Here is a 22,391-nt window from a genome sequence, read left to right on the forward strand (position 1 = left end):
CTTTTCAGCTTTGTTTGTCTCTTGGGCCTCTCTCTGAGGCATAAGGGGTGCATCTTTCCAGACATTTGAGTGCACGTCTTTCGAGAAGTCTTTTGCTTTTATTCGCACTCCAGCCTCGGCCCCTCTGATGATTCTCTTTAGCGACCATTGCTCCTGAAGAATCTTGCGCTTCGTGTCTGCGCTTGAACAGCCTTCGATTATTCGGAGCCGAACTGCTTCTTCATTAGTAAATGTGTTGAAGTGGCAGCAGGGTACCAGACTTAGTAACCGGGTAATGAATCTCGGCAGTGGTTCTCCTGGTTCCTGCCGCGCTGTATTGAAAGCGATGCGAGCATGATCCACTTCCACCAGTGCATGGAAATGGGCACGTAGCTTCACTTGGAGTCTTCCATAGCTCTCTGTGTCCCTTTTGGGAAATGATCTGATTAGGCGACGGCCCTCATGACCGACTAGCTGGAGGAGTAGTGTCAGACATTTTCCATCCCTTTGTTCATCGATTGCATCAAGAAAATCGTCCAGGGAATCCAGCCACCGGTTCCATTCGGGACCCAAGTTCTGACCGTCAGTCTGTGACACTGGGGGTGGTACTTCAATGCAAGGACTGGGCCGGTGGGTTGCTTTTACCGCCGCCATGAGGGAGATGTGTTTTATCTGCTATTGTCGTAGAATTGTTCGCTTTGTTTCCCGTCTTGTCTGCTGACTTTCTTCGGCCAGGATCCCGTGTCTAGCCGTCTCCTTTGATTTCGGGCAGGTTCGCCACTCCTGGGTGACTACTGTATTCTGTCTGCCTTTAGCACGACTGTTTCAGGAGGCTTCACTGAGTTAGGCTTGGATTTCCTGATTTCGGAAATGGCCACCACTCAGCTGCTCCACACATGACACTTGGCTCAGCACCTTCCCACTTTTATTGGGGTGGCCTGCCAACTGCAGGTGATTTGGGGTTCTCCCTACTGTTGATCATCTATCTTTGCGTGGCGCGGGAAGGTTGCTTCGGTACTTGCTTTTGTTCGTTACGTTCCAGATCTGTAGTTGCTTGGTGCATTTAGGATGGGCACTCGCCTGTGTTTGCTGACTTCGGGACTTGTATTTATCCGTGTTTGGTATGTTCAGGTCTGTATTGGCTCGTGCTCGTGGCGTTCTGGGTTTGCATTTGCTTGTTTTAGTACCATTCGATATTTGTGCCAGCTTATGCTTGTTTGCATCAAGGCTTGCTTTTGCTCATGTCTGTTTATGCTTGAAGCATGTACTTGCTTGTGCTTGCTCTCAGTGTGTCTCTTGCACGTGCCAGTGCTTGTTGTGTTTGCGGTTGTCTTCGTTTGTATCTTGCGTTAATTGACGCTCGTTTTGTTATTGGTCTCGCATTCACCTTTGCGTGTCCTAATGCAACTCTTGCATTTACTTGTGCTTGTTTGTCTTTGTTATTGCTTTTGCCAATGCTTGCTTACTTGTATCTGTCAATGCGCGTTCATTGACATAGTCCGTCACTTGCCAATGTTCATTCAATATAGTCATTCCATTTGCCAATGCTTGTTCTTTTGGTTGTTCCTCTATGTGTGTCAGTGCTATTGGCCTGACTTCAAGATGGCCGACTCAGATTCCTGACAGGGGATTGGAGGAAATCGCCTGTTTCTAAGATGGCCGCCGACTTGGAGATCTCGTTTTCGACGAGATTTGGGCCCTCATTGCTTTCTATTTATTTTGTTTTGTATTCCGGTGCTCACTCACCGCGCCGGGCGGACTCAATGGCCGTCGGTCCCAGGGACATCAGCGCTTCTCCAGGTCCCTCACGTATCCACAGGTGAGGTTGGAGCGAGTTCCCGCTTCGCTGCGCTAGGGGGGGGCCGCTTCCACGTGGCGACAGCGCGTCAAAGACACACGCATCAGGCGTGAGGTTCCTAGCGCCGGGGCCACTCGAGCTCCGGTTCCACCGCGCTCGACAGCGCTTACCGCCAAATCTTCTGGGGCAATGCTCTTCGCCCGGGGGCACTCTTTTCCGCTTCTTGGGCGCTGGACAGAGTCGGGGTGGGCTCCCGACCTCTGTTCTATCTGCCTATGCTGGGGGTACGTGCATCCAGCAATGTCGCGTTTTGGCGCGAACTGCTCCGACTTCTCGAGTGCTCCAACGCTCGTCACTGCGGCTCCCTCTCTTCTCCCTCCAGGCCTCCGAGGGACAGGGTCACCGACTGCCAGCCTCTCTCTGGGGCAGCTCCGTGCAGCGGCGGTTTCTTCTTCTTGGCGCCGCCTTCCTTCAGCAGCGGAGCTCGCTTCTCGACGCTGCAGGAACAGGATGATTCCACGAGGTGCTGTGGCTTGTGGGGTTTTGCTCATCCCACCCTCGTCGCCAGTTGTAGCATCCTGCTACCAATGACCACAGACACCATTACTTGTAAATCACGGAGCTTTATTGCATGCTTCCATCCTGCTTCATGTCCCTGCTCTAACTGCCATGGTTCCTGTCACTGCTCCTCCCGTTCCTGTTCCTCCCTCTTAACTCCACCCCAACCACTAGACCACATTATACAATCTGACAGTGTACAGAACGTTAATCATATCCAGTGCAACATAAAACTCAGCTTTGTGATAAAGGTCCTAAATGTGGATTCATAAGACCAATCTGCTTCCTTCCATATACCCTCTTGCCTCCCGATAGGAAAAAGAGCCACATGCCACTTCAACCCAGGCACAATAAGTTCCAAAAAATAGACACACCAGTTCATGCCTGCTCGACAGTCTACCCTGCTGTGTCAAAATAATGGGAGAGAATGAAACAGAATCCTCCATGTATTAAATCAGAAGCAGGGGGCTGTAAGAGGTATGAACATGTCAGTCTTTCCTACATACTAATTGAGTAATTTTACTACTTCACTCTATAAAGGATACTTGAATATAAGTTCTAAGTAGATTTTAATTTTGTATGCCTGTTAACATAAATAGAAACCATTCTTTTGGATGGAAATGTTACTGCTCATATTCAAATCAGTCACTTGATGAACCTACCAAAAGATCGGAAGCACCCCCAGCATTGTTACCTCGGCTAGCAATTATATCATCAAAAGGTAAGTGGTACATTTTCAGACCACTGATAAACAGAAAATTGGGAATCAATATGATATCCCTGATATAAATACCTGAGCCTAGAAGTAAAGTTTAAATGGATCAAACAAAGAGGAACTTAGACCAGAAAACTGTTAACTACCAATGAATCGACATAAGAACTTTGAAAGTGGCTGGCCTAAAGGCATTGACATTCAGCTTTCAATGCACAAGGCAGTTTACTGTTGCAACTGTAAAGGTAAATAATGGATCAATCATTCCCTCAGACACCACATTGAAATTTCAGTAACTTAATTTAGTTGATCGAGCCAAAGACACCCTGTTGACAGACAATAATTCTACTGACTTCCCAAGATGGCATGAAGTTCACCAAACAACTAGCGTCAGATGACCCAGAGAAATCAAGTCAATAACTACTGGATCCAGAAACAATTTGGGAAAAAGAAACTAACAGTGAGGTGATAGACAGAAAACTCCAGCAGTGAAAGAAACCACACCAAAGCTCGAAAAAATGAAGTTACTGTATCAAAGGAGTCTCAGAGTCTCCTGACGTACTAGAGTACTGGAAAACACAGAGAATTGGGGCATTCATAATCTCGCTCTCTCGCTATTTCTGGAGTAATACATCAAGCTTTGTTGCTGGATCTAGCCCGCATTCGAAAACATCTGAAGCTTAGAGGTGAGTCAAGATAACAATAGGTCTAACTGAAAGAACACGAATATTTTGGTCTCCTCACTTTGGGTCAATGTCAATATGTGAGTCTCGCACAGCTTCCCATATGCTGCTCTCTTCACCATCTAGTATGCTAATGCATTCCTGCGGGACACAAACTCTTTGCCCCCTGTATGGGAAGCTCACTTCACCACAGCTGTGATCTTTGGTAAAGTTTGTGCTTCTATCAGTAATTGCAGGAGGTCCCAGTGTGCAACAGGGTGCCATCTGATTTTGGGAACCGCTGGCTTTTCCACCTCCCAATGCTTAAGTGCATGGTGGTGGTGACGTATGGAGAGTCAGAGTAGATCGTTACTGTTCTTCCTGAGCTCTGGGTATGGGCTTCAATTAGTGCTGTTAGCTCTGCTGTCTGCATCTAGAGGTGGAGGAGGAGAGTCAGCTGTGTGGTAACCCTTAGGCTGTTGTAGGGGAAGATCTGGGTCTGCTGTGCAAGAATATTTAACTGACCTACATGCCCAAACGGGTATGGCTTTTCTCTCCCCGCCACTGAATGGGAGTTTGCAGTCAAAGATAGGTAGCCAGCAAAATACAGCAAGCATCATGGTCCTCTCCCAACATTTCTGCAGAAGCTGCATGCCTTATGTAGCCCAAATGACATCCACTAGGAATCAGCCAGAAGCCACAACTGAAAAACAGACTTATGCACAGACTACCTAATGAACAAAACCTTATGCTGATCGATGGACTTACACCTGATGTGCCATCCATTAGCAGCTAGTGTGTCATTGACTATGTATCTCTGTTGAACATTCAGAATTCTCTTAGACATACAAAGTCATACGTTTAGGGGGAAATGCTCAGTGTTATACACCAGTCTCTGAAACTAAAACCACGCACCCAACTGCATCTTGGCAGAAGCTATTGGGCTTTAGCAGCTTGGCTCCAGCTCGTGATGGATCCCAGGCTAGGAAGCTGCTGCTGCTCTTCAGAACATAGAGCCTCTTTTGAAGTGTATCGTTGCTTCACTATCAATATTTTGCATTGGGAAGCTTTCTTTAGGCAGACTGATCTACCATACAGCCAATGAATTTGCAGCATGGCAATAAACAGAAACTATTTCTTTGGGTTGAAACAGGTTTCACTATAGCCCCTCTGAATTTTTTCTAGTCATTACATGCACTATAGCAGGCAATTAAATAAATCTCCTGCTAGATCATATTAAGTCAACAGACAAGACTAATATGTTTTCTGAAGTTTCAGCAATGTGACTTTCATCTGAAGCCTTCAATAATTAATAGTATGAGTTTTACATTTCCACCCATAGGTTTCATTTGATGTTTATGATGTTGACAATTTCACTTATGTTTGATGTTCTGCTTCAAATTGAATGAACGCCTTTTGCAGCGCATGACCAAGTAAATAGAAAAACAAATTATGTATTCATTTTTTTATTATTGTACTGTGCCAATCTAGCAGACTTTAATTAGCCGTAATTATATTTCTGTCTGCAGACAAACGGTCAAGTGCAATAAGACTTTGTAATGACCTACTTTGATATCAGTAACTTGTTACTTTCAGGCCGATGTAGTGCATTTCTTTTTGCACAAAGCTAAGACCTGTCTTAGATGTGATATAACTTTAGTTTCTAGTTATGCAAAAAAGGAATATAGTAAATTGAGCATTACATGGTGCAAGAGCTAAAATCTGTTTCTGAAGCCTGATGCTTACATAACTCTCCCTCTATCAACAGCAAAGCCGTCAATTCACCTTGCAGGACCTCAGCCACTTTGGACTTGTACCTTTAAGCTGGTTTGGCCAAATGAATCTTGCAAGAGGCGCTTATAGAGATAAACCTAAAACCATTAAGGATGTCCCGAGATATGAAGATTACTGGGACATAATAACCAAGTCAAACGACCGGAAGCTGTATCATCAACTGAGAGTGGGCAAATGTCCTTTTTGTGTAACGGAAGTAGAAATTATTGAACATCTACTATTCTGCCGTCCAAAGTATTCACTACCCAGAAGAGTCTGGTTAAGACCTGTATGTTGTTCATTGGGCACTAGATCTGCTATTGCTGCCAGTAGCATTTTGAAAACGGACACTACTGCCTTTATTGTCATCGGTGTGGCAAAGTTCATTAGCTGGGCCTGGTCTATACGTTCCCTTAACCTTAGTCACCGAGTCATAGCTTTTACGTCATCTGTTTTGTAATTGTGTATTGTCGTATGTCGTAGTCATGGTCTTTTTCTGTCCAATTTAATGCTGTTTTACCCAGGTTTTAACGTGTATTGTATTTATTGTCTTAACCTTTTTATGAAATGTATTTTATGCTTGTTGTATATTGTCTTTTATGATATACATCGAAATAAAGACCTTTTTTTTACTTTGATAAACCTAAAATGGAATTAAGGAGAATTTCTGATCTTACTGTAGTGGCTAGGCATATATTTCTCTTTTATGGATGATTGGACCAAAAAGCTCAATAATTATCATGAGTTCAATTATTAAAGAATAGGTTTTCGGCTGACTATGGACTTCTACAGACAAGCACGGGAAGCAAAGAAAATTATCAGCCTACGTACACTATATATATAGTCAGTTCTTATGAACTATATGAGTTTTAAGGAATCAGAAAAAGGCAGCTCCATCAAGTTCATTGACTGTTATGCAGCACATGAGCTGCCCGAAGCGGTATCCCTGGAGGTGGGGCTAACGCACCAAGCAACTATGGGTTTCTCACGCTCTTCGAGTCCACAATTATTTTTCCACACACTCCATTTCAGATAATTCTGGACCTGGAGACACTGGACCCATATTTTCAGGTGGAGCTGCAGTGGTTGTGCCCAGGTGCTGTGCTAATTCCCCACCTGCCCGTACACTGCAGCATGGGGAGCAGAAAAATCCTTCTCTATCCCCCCAGCAGAAGCAAGCCCCACAATATCTTTCACTTCACCCTGCTCCCACCTTGCAGACCATGGTGAAAAAAAATAGTACAGTAGATCAAAAGTGGGACTCAAAGGAAGGAGGGCTAATCAGGTTGAAAGAGAGGTGGATGAAGAGAGGATTTGTGAGAAAGGAGTTAACAACAATATAAAGTTAAAGAAAGAGTGAACTAGACAGTGAAAGAGGTATGGAGAAAAGGCAAGAGCGAGAGAAAGACAAAAACATGTTTATGCACTCAGTAACCAACATGTAGTACACTATAACTTATGTGATTAACATCTTGTCCTCTGATTGTTTCTGGTTTCTTTCCTTTCTTAAAGGATAAAGAGAAAAACTACCAGTGTTTCACTGACAATTGGGTCCTCACTGAAGGAAACAAGCAGCAATGCAGTACGACAGAGCTCATCAACATTAATTCAGCCCATTTCCATTGATCCTAAAAGGGTATGTTACTTTCCTTGTCTAATATTAAATACTTTCTTGTTGGCGGCGATGATGTTTTAATAATTTAGAGAGATGGCAACACTCGTGTTTCAAAAGCAGAAATATCAAGCCTCAACCATTTTCTGGCAAATGCACATTGTTAGCCAAATATTTCTAAAGAGATGCGAGTAAAAACAATTACTTGATATGAGTGACGACTGTTGAGGAGTGGGTGTAAGTGTGTGACAACAGCTAGGGCCGCAATACATAAATTGCTCCAGGGACACAATGGGCATGTGAGCCCACTTTCTGTGCCCTCGGGCACTGTGCTATTACAGCAGGGGCCGCAGAAGCTTCCACTGACGCTCTTTAATAGGAATTGTGGCACAATAAAAGCATTAGCGTGATTCTAATGGGGTGTTCCCTCATTCACATACGGGTTGGCCCCTTTCTAATAAGCGAATCCATTTTCCTCTGCATCCCTGCCATATGATAGACACAGGTGCAGGGGCGCAGAGGTTTTCAGGAAGAGCACAGTCATTGCATTCTTTGAGGGTGACCCCTGCAAAGGGCAAAACGGGGTCACATAGATCCCGAAGAATTCCCCTACAGGCGGGTGCAGTTACTCAGTGGGATCTCTGTACCCCTTTGTAAAGCATCCACATGACGCCGGCACTGTGAAAGATGTCTGCTTCAAAGAGCCATATCCACTTTCGCCAGTTATCTGTAACAGAGTGCACTGTCCTTGTTTGTATCTCATACACCTAGTTATAGATATGCTGCAGTGAAAACAGGAACAGTGCGCCCAATGTATAATATATCCCTGGTGCCAGGTCTAAAGATATCTGTGTGTGTGTGCGCCGGCGCGTGCGTATGGTTTGGGCAAGCATGCGCATGCACAGTAGAGAGAGTATGTGCCTGTATGTGTGAAAGATTGGGTGGGGCACTTCTTGTTTTTTAGATCTCGCCTAGCGACGCAGCGCATCCGCTGTTCGCTTGCGAGATCTATTGTTGTCGGTTTTCTTTTGGAAGTGGGGTTGGTGACCGCCCTGTCTCCCTTAGGCGCCGCCCATCCGGATTGGACTTGTGTGCGTGTCGGCAATCGACATTGCCATGTTGTGACCCCCCTTCTCTGAGAAACTTGTTTCACAATGTTCCATCTCTAATCGGGGCATGAAGTCTGGCCATTTTTGTCAACAAGAGCGAGGAAGCGGGTCTAATTGCGCATGCTTCGAGCCAAGCCCCCTCTGTCGGCGGCGCTGCCTCGTGCTGCCCCACGGCCATTCATAAACGAGAGGCGACGTCAAGGCTGTTAGCGATTGTCCAGTTTCAGGGTCTAGTGCAAAGCCCCTTGCTGCGGGCCCGGAACCAGCAAGGAAGAGGAGGTAATGTTTTTTTAATGGCCCGGGCAGCGGTGGTCTCTTCTGTCCATCACGCTTAAACTGCTTCCCTTTTGTTTTGCACTTAAGCTGTGTATTCACTTGTAAAATAACAACCACAATTCTGGACTATTCTATGTTGTGAAGGGGACCCAGATTGACACGCAATCACCCAGTCAATTTTGAACTGCAAATGCGTCGGTTTCCTAGAAACATTTTGAGGGTCGCAGTTCAAAAATTGGCGATTATTTGCAGATACAAGGGGGGTGGTTACAGAGCAAGGGTGTGAATTGCAAATATTGCAGAGCGTGCCCCTGCCCCTACCCTGAACTTTTTATTGTAAAACTTAATTGCCCTGTGTGGTCAGGAAGAATGTCTCACTCCTCACTTGCTTCGGGACGTGCGTGTATTCTTTGAGTCTTACTTGGAGTGGACCGACACAGTGGTACTCCGCTGTCCTGCAGATACAAGCACCTAAGAGCTTAAAAAATGCCCAGACAACCCCTGCCCCCTAGGTGCTTTGCACCGGTGGGCCCCTGAAGACGTGACAAGCCTTCCTGGTTGCCTCTGTGTGTGACACATAGCAAGAAGATCTCTCCTCAGGCCATTGAAGAGAAGGGTGAAACGTTAAGTGCACCCCCCCCCCCCCCCCCCTCCTCCTCTCGCTAGCCCCTGCTGGCTCGGAGGAGCCAGAGCTATTCTGCTGCATTGTCCAGACAGAAGGCTCTTTATTTCAGAGTACCTGGGAATAGCTCGGGAGGGGCTGGGAAGGAGCAAAGTGTGGGGGAGGGGGACGGTATACCTCCATGATGTTTGGACGAAATGGCTCATCCCTTCCTGCCCAGGAGCACTGGGAACCAGATGCTATCAGCCTCTCACAAGGCCTCCCTCCCCCGCCAGTTTCCTTGATGCCAGAGGTGTGTGTAGAGGTGAAATGTGGCCTGACAGATGTGTAGGTGGAGGCTGTACCCGGCATTAGAAGCGGCTGCCAAGTCCAAATCTGCTAACCGGCTGGAAAGTAGAGGGGGCTGCCATAGAAAACAGTATCAGGCGGCGCATGTGTGCAGTGTGCCCCAGTTTATGTTACTCAGACCGTGTCCTTCCTCAGGCTCACCGGAGGAAGAGGCTTTCCTGGAAAAAAGCATTGCACACATCGGTGGTATGCATTATTTAAAGCCCGCCGATTCTGTTTTCATGTGTGCACCTTTCATTTAGAAGCTGGCAGCTGCAACTCTATTGTACCCTGGACCCACAGGTCCGGCATGGCATGCCTGGAAAGCATAACATTTTTGTAGTCGCATTAATTAAACAAATGTGTAGCAGTTATGTATATAGTGAGAACTGTGAAGTGCATTCAGAATCTTGCACTTATTTCTTGTGGGGGAGGGGGAACGGCGGGGTGTAGGGTTTCTCTCTTGTGTTGTTCAACGCAAGAGGCAAAAAAGCACACAAGGTTAGTATAGATGGAGGCCGATGCAGTCCTGGAAGAAGCAGGTCTTCTATATTTTTTGAGTGGACATCTGATCCATCACAGGGTGTTTTTCCAGATCGTTGTCAAGTTGGGAAATTCATCTTTTCTGGTCCTATCTCCTTTTTGTATCAGCTGAATTCTAGTCCAACTAGGTCAAGTCTTCTTGAATTGCTTTAACCCCAGTATCTGATGATTTTCTCGGCCAGGTAGGGCGTAGTATTAGTAGTTTTTGTTTTGAGGATGGCAAGCAAGTTTTAACAGGTCAGACTAGTGTTGATCCTTCAACACCTGCTGCGTTCTTCCCAAGTTTATTATTTGCAACAATTCACCAAAATGCCTTGGGTAACGGAAGTAACATCACACACCCTTTCACCTTCACTTTCACACACACATGCTTACATATACACACACATCCACACTTACACATACACACTCATAAACACAGTCACCCGCAAGCACGTACACAATATACATTTAAAAGCATTTTTTACATACCTCATCTGCCTGAGAAGATCATATTTCAGCTAATTGAACTCATTTTTACAACACTTATAGTGAAAAATATTTTATATATTAACTATTGGCGGTCACCAGTAGGTAGTTATGGTTAGGACCTAGTTATCATAGAAAAATCGCAATATTCTATTCCCAATAACTTTGGCGCCGATAAACAAATCTTCGCAAATTTTTCAAAACTTATGGCCCGCTTCGGTCCGTTCTTATCTTGAAAGTTTCGGGGTGAATCGGCAAGCGGGAGCTGAGAAAACATGTTTTCTCCATGCAATTTTCCATAGGAAACTTTAGACACAGCTACAGCCGGAACTGCTGAACGGAATTACACCAAATTTGGCAAAGAGGTAGCCCTTTGTTCAGAAAAAGCCCTTTTTGTTAAATGGTGTAAATCAGTTCAGTAGTTTTTTTTAAATATTAATGGAAAAAGAAATATATGTATACCTGGGCGGACCCTAACCACACACATCGTGAGATCTGATTAGCTGTCAGCACTTCATCCAAGAAGTGTTGGCAGCCATCTTGGGACCAATATACATGATAGCACCTCATTTAAAAGCATTGCAGTTAATAGAAGGTTTTAAGACTTTAGTTACATTATAAATCATTTGTTGGTGGTACTGTACTCATTTTAGGAAAATGGACAGACAGGAGAGTAAGCTGCAGCATAACAGACCATAAAGGGCAGGAGGGACGGATCAGGGGCATTACAATACAACAGACAAGCCAGGAGGGAGGGAATAGGGGTATGCACATGGAAACAGAGGGCTGGGGGCAGGGGGGCAGGGCAGGAGCAGCAAGATGACCCTGGAGATCAGGCAGGATGGGCACTAGAAGGAAGACACACCATGGAGAGCAACAGTGAGACTATAATGGCATACACACAGACCATGGAGGGAAGGTGGGAGGGGGTCAGGGGCAGCTAGCTGACCACACAGGGAAGGTGGGAGGGGCCGTGGCAGCACAGAAGACCATGCATGGCAAACGGAAGGGTTAGTGGCAGCACAATGGACCATGGAGGATAGAAGGGAGGGTTATGATGGGCAAGAAGGAGGGTCTAGGGGCATGCACAAAGGACCATGGAGGATAGAAGGGAGGGTCAGGACCTGGGCACAGACAAGAAAGTTCAGGGGAAGGGGCCTCACAACAGACCACGTGGGGCAGGCAGGAGGAGAAGTTGCAGCACAACAGACCAGGAAGGGCAGAAGGGTGTGGCAGTAAAATGGACCATGGGGTACAGTAGGAAGAGGGTAGGGGCATGGAATGTAGACAGGCAGAGTGGAGGTGGCAGGGACAGGTTGCAATCATCTGACAATGCTAGGCAGGTGGTAGAAGAGTGGCAGCTCAACAGAACGCTTAGAGTAGATAGGAGTGGCAGGTCCATGGAACATGGTGGGCAAAAAGGATGGAGCAGGCGCATGCACACTGACATCGGAGGGCAGGGGAAAGGAGAATAGGGGCAGCAAGCTAAGCGCAGAGGCTAAGCAGGAGGTCAATGATGGGGCAAAGAATTGGGCAGTGGAGGGCAGGAGGAGTGAACTCGTACATCATGCTAAATGGAGGGCAGTGGCAGCACATCAGACCATGCATGGCAGGAGGGAGGAGGCTAGTCCATGGATTCAGACAACAGAAGATAGGGAGGAGGTGGATGGGGCAGCAAGCTAACTGTTCAGAGAAGACAGGAAGGACAGTGGCAGAACAACGGCCATGCAGGGCTGTACTAAGGGAGCAGGGACATGGACTTGGACAAGGAGGAGGGAAGGCAGGAGCAGCAAGCTTGGGTGGGGCGCCACAATGCCAGGCCCTGCTCCCAACCCCCCACCATCCATTGTGATATGCATCTTACTTAACGTTAAAAAAACCCTTGAAATGTGCTGAAAAAAACAAAGATTACAGGGACGGTATAGTTAGACTCAGATTTCACTCATACACAACCAGTGAAATTCAGCAGTTATAGTTACCTGAGCTAACTATAACTTATGTCCCTGCAATGTACTGCTAATGACGTCAGACATTACATCATTCATGACATGGTCAGTTATATCACTCACAAATGAGCTGTGAATGGAATGGAACTATAATCGCTAGAACTTTATTTAGGGATAGTGTGTGTCTATTAACATCCCTTTTTTCTTTTCTTTCGTGTAAGAACCATTATAATACGCAACATGCCCAGATTAATATGGCCGATAGCCTTTCACTTTAAAGTAATGTGTAACCCTGGGCGTAGTTTGCATAGTAGCGCTACGCGTAGCTAGGCGAAGTGCACTTCGCACTACGCGAACTAAGCGTAGCTACGCGAAGTGCGTAGTGCACTGTGCAAAATGCTGTTCGCACTGATTGCACAGTGCCGGATGCTTGTCTGCACTGTGCAATCAGTGCAAACCGCATCCCACCCAGTGCAAGCAGTCGTTTTCTGCCCCTCGAGCTTTCTCAACGCGGACTGGTAGTTTCTCATCGCGAGCGGTCGCGAGCTTACGCGACCACTCGCAATGAGAAACCGGACCTCCCTGCGTTGAGAATCTCGCCGGGATGTTTATTTTCCACGCTGGTGTCCCTTCCTGCACAAAAACAATCTCCACACGACACAGACATCCTTGCACCATGGTGCAAGGGTGCCTGTGTCACCGCATGGCTGTAGTTTGTGCAGCAGTGCAGAGGGAAGCACAGAGTTGCAACATATTCATGTGCATATGTCACATCCCTGTGCTTCAGAAGTGCCACAGTGCAGTGCAGCTAAAGAGCTTGCAGTGTCACGCTACAGTACTTCCTCATAAATCTTCACCTGTAAATTAATCATGCACTACTAATGCATTCTTTCAGTCAATCACGCTGTATACATATATTCAACCAAACTTTCACACATTACCTTGCAATTATAGTTGTTTCTTTAACCAGATAAAGTAGTTCTGATAAGACATTTTTTTTTCTTCTTTCTTTTGGATTTTTTTTTATTTTTTGAACAATTTTGTATTTTTTTGGTGTTTTTTCAAAAAATGTACAAAAAAAGAACGAATAAAACAGGAAACTTTTGTAATTACTTATCATATCAAAACAACAACAAAAAATAATTAACAACGATGGTTGCATTGCGCAGCACAAACTGCATCCACCGACTGCTCACCGAAGCATATAAGTTTCTTACACTTCATGCAGTGTTGCTTGAGAAAGGCAAATTCTGGCCTAATGTCCATTGCAGGTGTTTCTGAGGACGCTCCATAAGTAGTTGCCACCGCAGGTGAGGGGTTCAAAGCAGCTCGTCTCATTTCCTCCAGAGCAAGATTGAGAGGATGCGTGGTCCGGAGATGCTTATAAATAGAAGCAGTGCCACAAGAGTATTTTTTTTTCACTGCTTCTTGGGTCACAAATTTTGCATGTCACCTTTCTCGCATTTACTTTTTTTTTCTCCAGGTGGAAGAGTGAAGACTTTCCACACAACATATTTCGGCCTCTCTGGACGTGGTACCTCCTGCAAGAATTGTTCTTTAGAAGATACTTCCTACTGCTGCTGCTGCTGTCCAGATGCCATTTTGTTTGATATTTTTTGAAAAACACCAAAAAAACAAGCAAAAAGGGCTCTTGTAGGAAAAGAGATGTCTCTCCAAAGATGCTCCAACAAGAATGATTAAAATGGGTGGGGTCCTTCAATAGTTACAGTGGGAAATGTTATGAACCAATGAAATCTTTTTTATTGAGGTAACATGGGATCTGCGCACTCTTCGCTCACGAGGCACGCACCCGACGCGACTTTGCGTTTATTATAAGTACAAATATAATATTTTTAAGAATATCTTAGATAATCTCTTTCCCTAATATGTATATTAAAGACACATACATATCATTTTAGAACATATTTTTTTTTTACGGGAATCGCGCACCCAGCACACCCCAGGGACCCGCCACGGCGCAAGTGACGCATACCGTAATGCGCATGTGCTGCGAATGCTTGGGATCAGGAGTCGCGGACTGGTCGCATACCAATTGCACACATCACGTAATATTAAATGTATATGATGTAATTGAAAAACACGCAGCCATCGCACACCGTACATGGATCCTTCACAACTTTTCTAAAATGGCAACTAGAATCCGCACACCCACCGTGTTGTGTACGCTTTGGGTGCGCGGCTCTGAAAATCTTTGGGAAAATAATATAAATGTATTAAAATACAATTTTTTTTTTTAACAATATTTCCGTTTAAATTATTTTAGAAAACATTTTTGTGCAATTTTCAGAAAAATATATAATATTATTTAATTAATAAAATATTTGTAAATAAACAGTTAAAAAACTGCACAAAATCAGTACAAATTCACTGAAAAAACCATAGGTTTCAGAAACGTTATCGTCGTTAGAAATTAGCATTTAAAAAAGCTTTGAAATTCACTGAAAAAACATAGATTTCAGAGGCGTTATAGTTAGAAATTAGCATTTAAAAAACCTTAGAAATTCAAAAAAAACCATAGGTTTCAGGGGTGTTATAGTTAGCTGGACATTTCACTCGTACAAAACCAAAGAAAATCCTCCGTTATAGTTAGTTCTGCTAACTATAACTCGCACAACCGCAATGAACTGCTCATGATATCACATATTACATAATTCATGACATGGTCAGTGACATCACTGATGACATCACTGATGACATCTCAAATGACATCATTGATGATATCACTGATGACATCATCCACATGACAATCTGATAACTCATCATATACTAATATAAAATGTTCATCACTCACTGTAAAATACAGAGTACCATATTTGAAACCATTGACACCCCAATACCCATTACTACATACCAACTCACTGATTCCTAAGTCTACACACAGAACTACCCATTCAACAACAGAATCACTTATACATGTAGTCACTAATTAATAGAACACTATCAAATGCACTTATACACATATATAGACATCGACACATCAGCAGTCATCCTAGTCGGTTATGCAGTCATCCTACTCACTCATGATTTTTTTTATCACACTTACATTTACTCACTTACACAATTATACACACAACACCTCATTTATTCAAACACATAGTAACTCATAGTAAATATGTTAAAAAATCACCATTACAATTATACACTCATTCTTATAGTTATCCAGTATTATGGGTATCTTTCATAGATTCACATGCCTGAATCATTCCCCGTCGTCGGGGTGGGAGTCCCCGGTACATAAATAAAGTAATGTCACATAGACATATATATATAGTAATGGGCCAGAGGCCTCTTATTAGTAACATATTCATGTCCTTTTGTGAAAAGGACCAAACTTTGGCAAAGGGCCAATCAGCTATCACCACCCTCTAGAACCTTCCTGGAAGGAGCTTTAGTCCCTCAGATTTTCTACCCCACGTCGTGCTAAGGGAGTCTCCACTGAGCTCTGCTCAGTTTTCCTTACTTCTCTGGATTTTCCAATACTTTTCTCACAGAACTTTTTCATTTGTGTGGGGTTTTTCAATTTACTATGGCTGATACTCCTAAAAAAGGTCTTTTTAGGCCTTGTGCCTCTTGTGGCAAGAATAGGCTTCATGTAGATGACAAGCATAAGGATTGCCTTTACTGTCTCTACCCAAACCACTCTTCTAAAGATTGTAAGGTCTGTCGGACTTTCTCAACAAAGACCCTCAAGGTCAGAGAGGGGCGCCTGTTGATATGGCTACAGAGACTGAAAGATAAAGACCAGGCAGTCTCTTCTGGTGAGAGTGAGTGTTCCGTCTGGAGTCCACATTCCTCTCCCAAAAGGTCTAGAGTGACATCCCCAGGACCTTCTTCGGAGCCACCTCAAAAGAAGACGCTGAAGTCTTCAGAGGTTCATTCTAAGGTCTTGCCTGTGAAGGTTTCTCTTCAGGGCTCTGCTCCCACCTTCAAGAAACCCTTCATGACCTCATCAGCTCTCCCAGTGACAGCGTCGACAGCGACCATCTCCACTTCTGTGGCGTCATCTTCACTATCCACGTCGACGTCTACAACATCCTCGTCGTCGACGGGTAGGTCCATCTCATCTATTATAAAAATAAAGAAATCGTCGTCGACGCCATCGTCGACGAGCACTTCCACATTGACGAAGTCCACACCATAGTCAACGAAAGCTCCATCGTCGTCGACGCCATCGCCGTTGTCGACAAGACCATCACCGTCGTCGATGCCAACGTCGACGAAGCCGTCGACGAAGACATCACCGTCGACACCAACGTCGACGGGCTCGACGACGACAAAGGAACCTACCTTAAAGAGTGCGTATGTTCACCTAAAAATTACCAAACGCACGCTGACAACGGATTTAACCTCTCTGAGCAGAGTCCAGGCTTTACCACCTGCGCATCTTCTGGACGACGATGACTCAGATGAGGGCTCAATGTTCCAGACAGCTACTAGCCCATCTGAACTGAAAGTAAAATACCAGGAGAGTTCAGATTATGAAGAACAAGAACTGTACGAACAAGTGGATTACCAGGAGGAATTCCAACCTCTTCCTCCTCAACCTATGGTGTGTTTACCCGCATCTATAGTCACGGATCTGCAGTTCTTGATTGCAGACTATAAACGGGGGTTTCCCTCTACGCCTACAACTCCACCACCTCCAGTGGTTTCTCCTCCGCCTAGGCCTCGGTCTCCACCTCTAGTGCTTCAGCCGGATACTGCTCCTTCACATCCTCCACTATCCTCAGAGGATGAAGAGGAGGAGCAACAACAGGAGGAAGGGGAACTCCAGGACTCACATGACGAGTGGGATGATTACGTCATTCCATGTCCGGCATCTCCTGTGCCGACGCAAGCCAATTCGCCCCCGGAGGATATTGGGGGATTCCATAATATCCTGGAAAGGGCGGCTTTGCGTTTCAAGATTCCAATTACCACCCAACAACAAGACTGTTTCCTTTATGATTTTAAGGAACCGTTCAAAAAGGCTGTTAGGTCCATCCCTTTCATCGACTACATTTGAAATCAAGGGGTTAAGATCATGCAAAACCCTTCTTCCTTGACCCCAGTTCTGCCTAGGCTGGACAAGAAATATAGGGCTCCAGACACAGCTCCAGCTTGCCTTACTGGCCATCCCAAGCCGGACTCGGTCATTACTCAAGCAGTGCAGCGCAAATCGAAAAATCCATCTGCTGCTCTAACTGCGACACCGGGTAAGGAGGGACGAAAACTGGACAATATTGGAAAGCGGTTTTCTTCTATGTCTGCGTTGACAGTGAGCGCTTCAAACACTATAGCACTGTTAGGACGTTACAACCGTCAAATGTGGGCTGATATCGCCCCATATTTGGGATCATTATCGGAGGAACAAAAAGAAGAGGCTAGCCTCAGAGATGACTGATTGTGCGATGGATTTCGCAACCTTGGGATTCCGCCAACTAGCCTGGGCTGCGGTACTGAGACGGCAAGGTTGGCTCAAACCAACTACTTTCCGACCGAAAGTGCAAACTAAGGTGCTTGACATGCCTTATGATGGCCAACTTCTGTTTGGAGCACACATTGATGAGGCGCTTCAAGGTATTAAAAAAGATACAGATACAACAAAGGCACTGGTTTAAAAATTCTCCCTTTCGGGGCTCAAGAGGGAGAGGCCAATCTGCAAGAGGAGATTTTCAAGGTTACCGTTCCTCTTACAGCTCAAATCAGCAGTACAAACCTCAATATCAACAAAGACAATAACAACAGTGGTCCTACACGAAGTCTTCCTTTCGTGGTAAAGGAGGAGGAAAAAAGGACACAGCCGGAAGATAATGACTTCTTTCTGCCGCGGGTCTCCACTTCTTCTTTGCCATGCAAAGTTGGAGGAAGAATTTCATCTTTCCTGCAAATTTGGAGAAAGATTACTACGGATCGATGGGTCATCCAACTACTTCAATTCGGAAACTCAAACTCCTCCTCGCCCAAAGCTTCACAAAAATGTACATGCTCTGCGATTGGAACTCTCCCTAATGCTCCAGAAAGGCGCTATAGAAAGAGTCCCTCGTGGTCAGAGAGGCAAGGGGTTCTACTCCAGTTTCCTCTTATTCCGGAAGAAAGAGAAAAAATGGAGACCTATATTGGACTTAAGATACCTAAACAAGTATCTAAAAAAACAGTGATTCCGTATGGTGTCCATTCAGGAGGTGCTACAACTCCTCAATGCGAGCGACTTCATGGTGTCTCTAGACCTTCAAGATGCTTATTTTCACGTACCTATCCACAGAAATCACAAGCAATACCTTAGTCGGCACCACACATTTTCACAAAATGCCTGTCTCCAGTAGCAGCGTACCTCCGGCAATAACATCACCAGGTCTTCCCATACTTTGACGACTGGCTCGTCAAGGCACCTTCTCTTGCAGGCGTGACCAAGTCCTCCAAAGCCTGTCTTCAACTTTTCAACAACTTGGGCCTCACTCTCAATCTAGACAAATCCATCCTTCAGCCTTCCCAGCGTCTCACTTTCCTAGGCGCTGTACTCGATACGGCACAGAAGAAAGAATTTCCTTCGCAGGAGTGTCAATCCAAGCTGGTATCCTTGGCGGCCCGTGTACAAACCAAAAAATCCTTCACCGTGCGCCTTTACACGTCCCTGCTAGGGATGATGTCTTCTTGCATCCTGTTAGTTCCACACTGCCATCTTCATTTGCGCCCTCTTCAGGAAGCGCTACCCACTCAAAGGACCCAGTGTACAGGATCGTTCGAAGATGTAATCCAAGTGACTCCTCCGATGGTGAAAGCTCTACAGTGGTGGATTCACCAACAGAACCTTATGCGGGGTATGCCTTTCCTGCTTCCAGTTTTGCCGCATATAATAACAACAGATGCGTCCCTGGAAGGGTGGGGTGCATTCCTCCAAGAACTCAAAATCAACAGACAGTGGTCCCCCGCCGAGCGACAACTGCACATAAACCTTCTCGAGTTACGAGCAGTGTACCTGGCGCTTCAAGCGTTTCTGCCTCGGATCAGAAATTCCCCAGTGCTTGTGAGAACAGACACCACCACCACAATGCACTATATAAACAAACAAGAGGGGACCCGTTCTCTGACGTTGTCTCACGAATCTCAGAAAATCTGGAACTGGCTGCTTCTTCACAACATTTCCCTTTGGGCGGAATATGTCCCTGGAATGGACAATGTCCTTGCAGACTCACTGAGCAGACAACGCTCTGTGTGCCACGAGTGGGAGCTGGACCAGCAACTTCTCAATCACATCTTCTTCCGATGGGGCAGACCTCACCTGGATCTGTTTGCAACTAGACACAATGCCAAATGCCAACATTACGCAAGCTGGCGTCCCCAGAAGGGGTCTCTAGGGAATGCATTTTCAATCGCATGGTTCAACGTCTTTGCGTACGCATTTCCTCCATTTCCCCTGATTTCCAGGGTCCTCCGGAAGCTGAAGGTGGAACATTGTACCCTGATTTTGATAGCTCCAGCTTGGCCCCGCCAGCACTGGTTTATGGAGCTTCATCTCCTATCGCTGGAACCGCCGATCCCATTGCATCCGTACCCCAATCTCCTTACAATGAACCACTGACAAGTCCAGCATCCGGATCAGGCATCTCTCAAATTATCGGCTTGGCTCCTGAGTTCAGAGAATTCCAGAACTTAGACATCCCACCAGATTGCAGAGCTGTTCTAGCCTGGGCTCGGTCCGACAGTACCAACAAAACGTATTCCCTGAAATGGAAAAGGTTCTGCATGTGGTGTAAATCATAGAAAATACATCCTTTTCTTCGTCACCTGCACAGATTTTGCCTTACCTTCTACACTTGGCAAACTCAGGTCTTGCTCATGCTTCAATAAAGTTCACCTGGCTGCCATATCTCGTTTCAGGCATTCCTCAACTGGTACTTCCCTCTGGTCTAGTAGACTCATAAAATAATTTCTTAAAGATTGTTCAGGACATTCCCTCCAGTGAAGACTTTACCGCCTACCTGGCAGCTAAACATTGTGCTTGCTCAATTAATGAAACATCCCTTTGAGCCAATACACAAAGCTGATATCAAACATTTTTCAGTGATGTCATCAGTGATGTCACTGACCATGTCATGAATGATGTAATATGTGACATCATCAGCAGTGGACTGCGGGTGCGCGATATATAGTTAGTGCAACTAACTATATATGGAATTTCAATGGTTTTGTGTGAGTAAAATAGGGTTTTGTAAATGCGAATTCCTAACTATATATGGTCTATAACCTATGGTTTTTTCAGTGAATTTTCAAGGTTTTGTAAATGCTAATTCCTAACTATATATGGTCTATAACCTATGGTTTTTTCAGTGAATTTTCAAGGTTTTGTAAATGCTAATTCCTAACTATATATGGTCTATAACCTATGGTTTTTTCAGTGAATATATATATATACATACATATATAAACATATATCATCTGTATATCTATATAAATACAAACATAAATGCATGCATACATATACTTATATGCATACAGATGCATGTTATTTACATGAAAGTTGAAAAAACACTAATAAAAGCAAAGCTAAAAAGCCACCTCATTACAAACAGAATGGCTTTAACTTAAACGAGGGCGAGATCTATTGCATTTTCAATGCTTGTTTACTTTGGTTCCATCAAGAAGGCATTCAGATGTGTCACACATTTGCCATAAATTCTGAATGTTAGCACTCTAGTTGCACATTAGATCACTGTAGTAAAGCTACTGCTCACCAGGGACGTCTGCTGCTGGTATTCAAAGTGCATGTTTCAGTCTGCATGTCGGAATTTTTTTAATGAAATAGAAGAGGATTTGAGAAGTCACTCAAAATGATCCCTAATTTTTCTTTCTGAAGCACTAATCATACTTTCTATGGCAAAATTAACCCCCTCATGTTGTTCCTTTTTAATTTGAGTGTTTTCAGACTTACCACTTCATTCCAATCAAGATGGCTTCTGGTGTGCCATACTTTTGTCATAAGTAAGACTGTTAGCGCTCTAGTTGTTCTTTAGAACACTCTGGGACATTCTGTCATTGGGCTATACTTGGGGTACATCTGGGTGATATTTGGGCTACATTTAGGCTCTTTTGTCTCTGGTGGCCATCTTGGGAGACTGTATGTCAGAATTTTTTAATGAAATTGAAGATGGTTTGAGAAGTCACTCAAAATGTGCCCTAATTTTTCTTTCTGCAGCACTAATCATAATTCATATGGCAAAATATACCCCCTCATTTTGTTCCTTTTTAAATTAAATGTTTTAAGAGTTACCACTTTATTCCAATCAAGATGGCTTCAGGTGTGCCATACCTTTGTAATAAGTAGGACTGTTAGCGCTCTAGTTGTTCTTTAGAACACTCTGGGACATTCTGTCATTGGGCTATACTTGGGCTACATCTGGGTGATATTTGGGCTACATTTGGGCTCTTTTGTCTCTGGTGGCCATTTTGGGAGACTGCATGTCAGAATGTTTTAATGAAATAGAAAAGGATTTGAGAAGTCACTCAAAATGTGCCCTAATTTTTCATTCTGCAGCACTAATCATACTTTCTATGGCAAAATATACCCCCTCATGTTGTTTCTTTTTAAATTAAATGTTTTAAGAGTTACCACTTTATTCCAATCAAGATGGCTTCAGGTGTGCCATACCTTTGTAATAAGTAGGACTGTTAGCGCTCTAGTTGTTCTTTAGAACACTCTAGGAGGCTGCAGTAGAACACAAAGGAATCAACTGACAGTCTCTGTCCTTGTTGGATGTACATGTTTTACTGAGAATGTCAGACTTCATTTTCACATGACTGAGAAAGATAATGTGAATTTACAGAAAATATGCTTTCAGTTTAGCTTATAGATCCCCTTCCAAACCACTGTGGGAAAATCATGAGATATTAGTTTTCTTTCTAACAATATTCATGATATCACAGCAGAAGGTTTTTTCACATGGTAAAATCACCTTAGAACCCACCACAATTCCTAAAACGAGCATGGTACCATCAACAAATGATT

The 22,391-nt window shown here is 44.5% G+C and overlaps 1 protein-coding gene across 1 annotated transcript in view; it reads left to right on the top strand.

Annotated features, from left to right (window-relative positions):
• LOC147661177 (palladin-like) overlaps nt 1-22,391 on the top strand; it is a 347,061-nt gene that overhangs the window by 190,219 nt on the left and 134,451 nt on the right. The window contains exon 4 of the mRNA XM_086951261.1: nt 6,995-7,118. Within this exon, the coding sequence (XP_086807387.1) occupies nt 6,995-7,118 (124 nt within the window). The remainder of the gene's footprint in view (nt 1-6,994; nt 7,119-22,391) is intronic.

This window comes from Lissotriton vulgaris, unplaced genomic scaffold (genome assembly GCF_964263255.1).
Source record: "Lissotriton vulgaris unplaced genomic scaffold, aLisVul1.2 SCAFFOLD_1053, whole genome shotgun sequence".
Taxonomy (NCBI): domain Eukaryota; kingdom Metazoa; phylum Chordata; class Amphibia; order Caudata; family Salamandridae; genus Lissotriton; species Lissotriton vulgaris.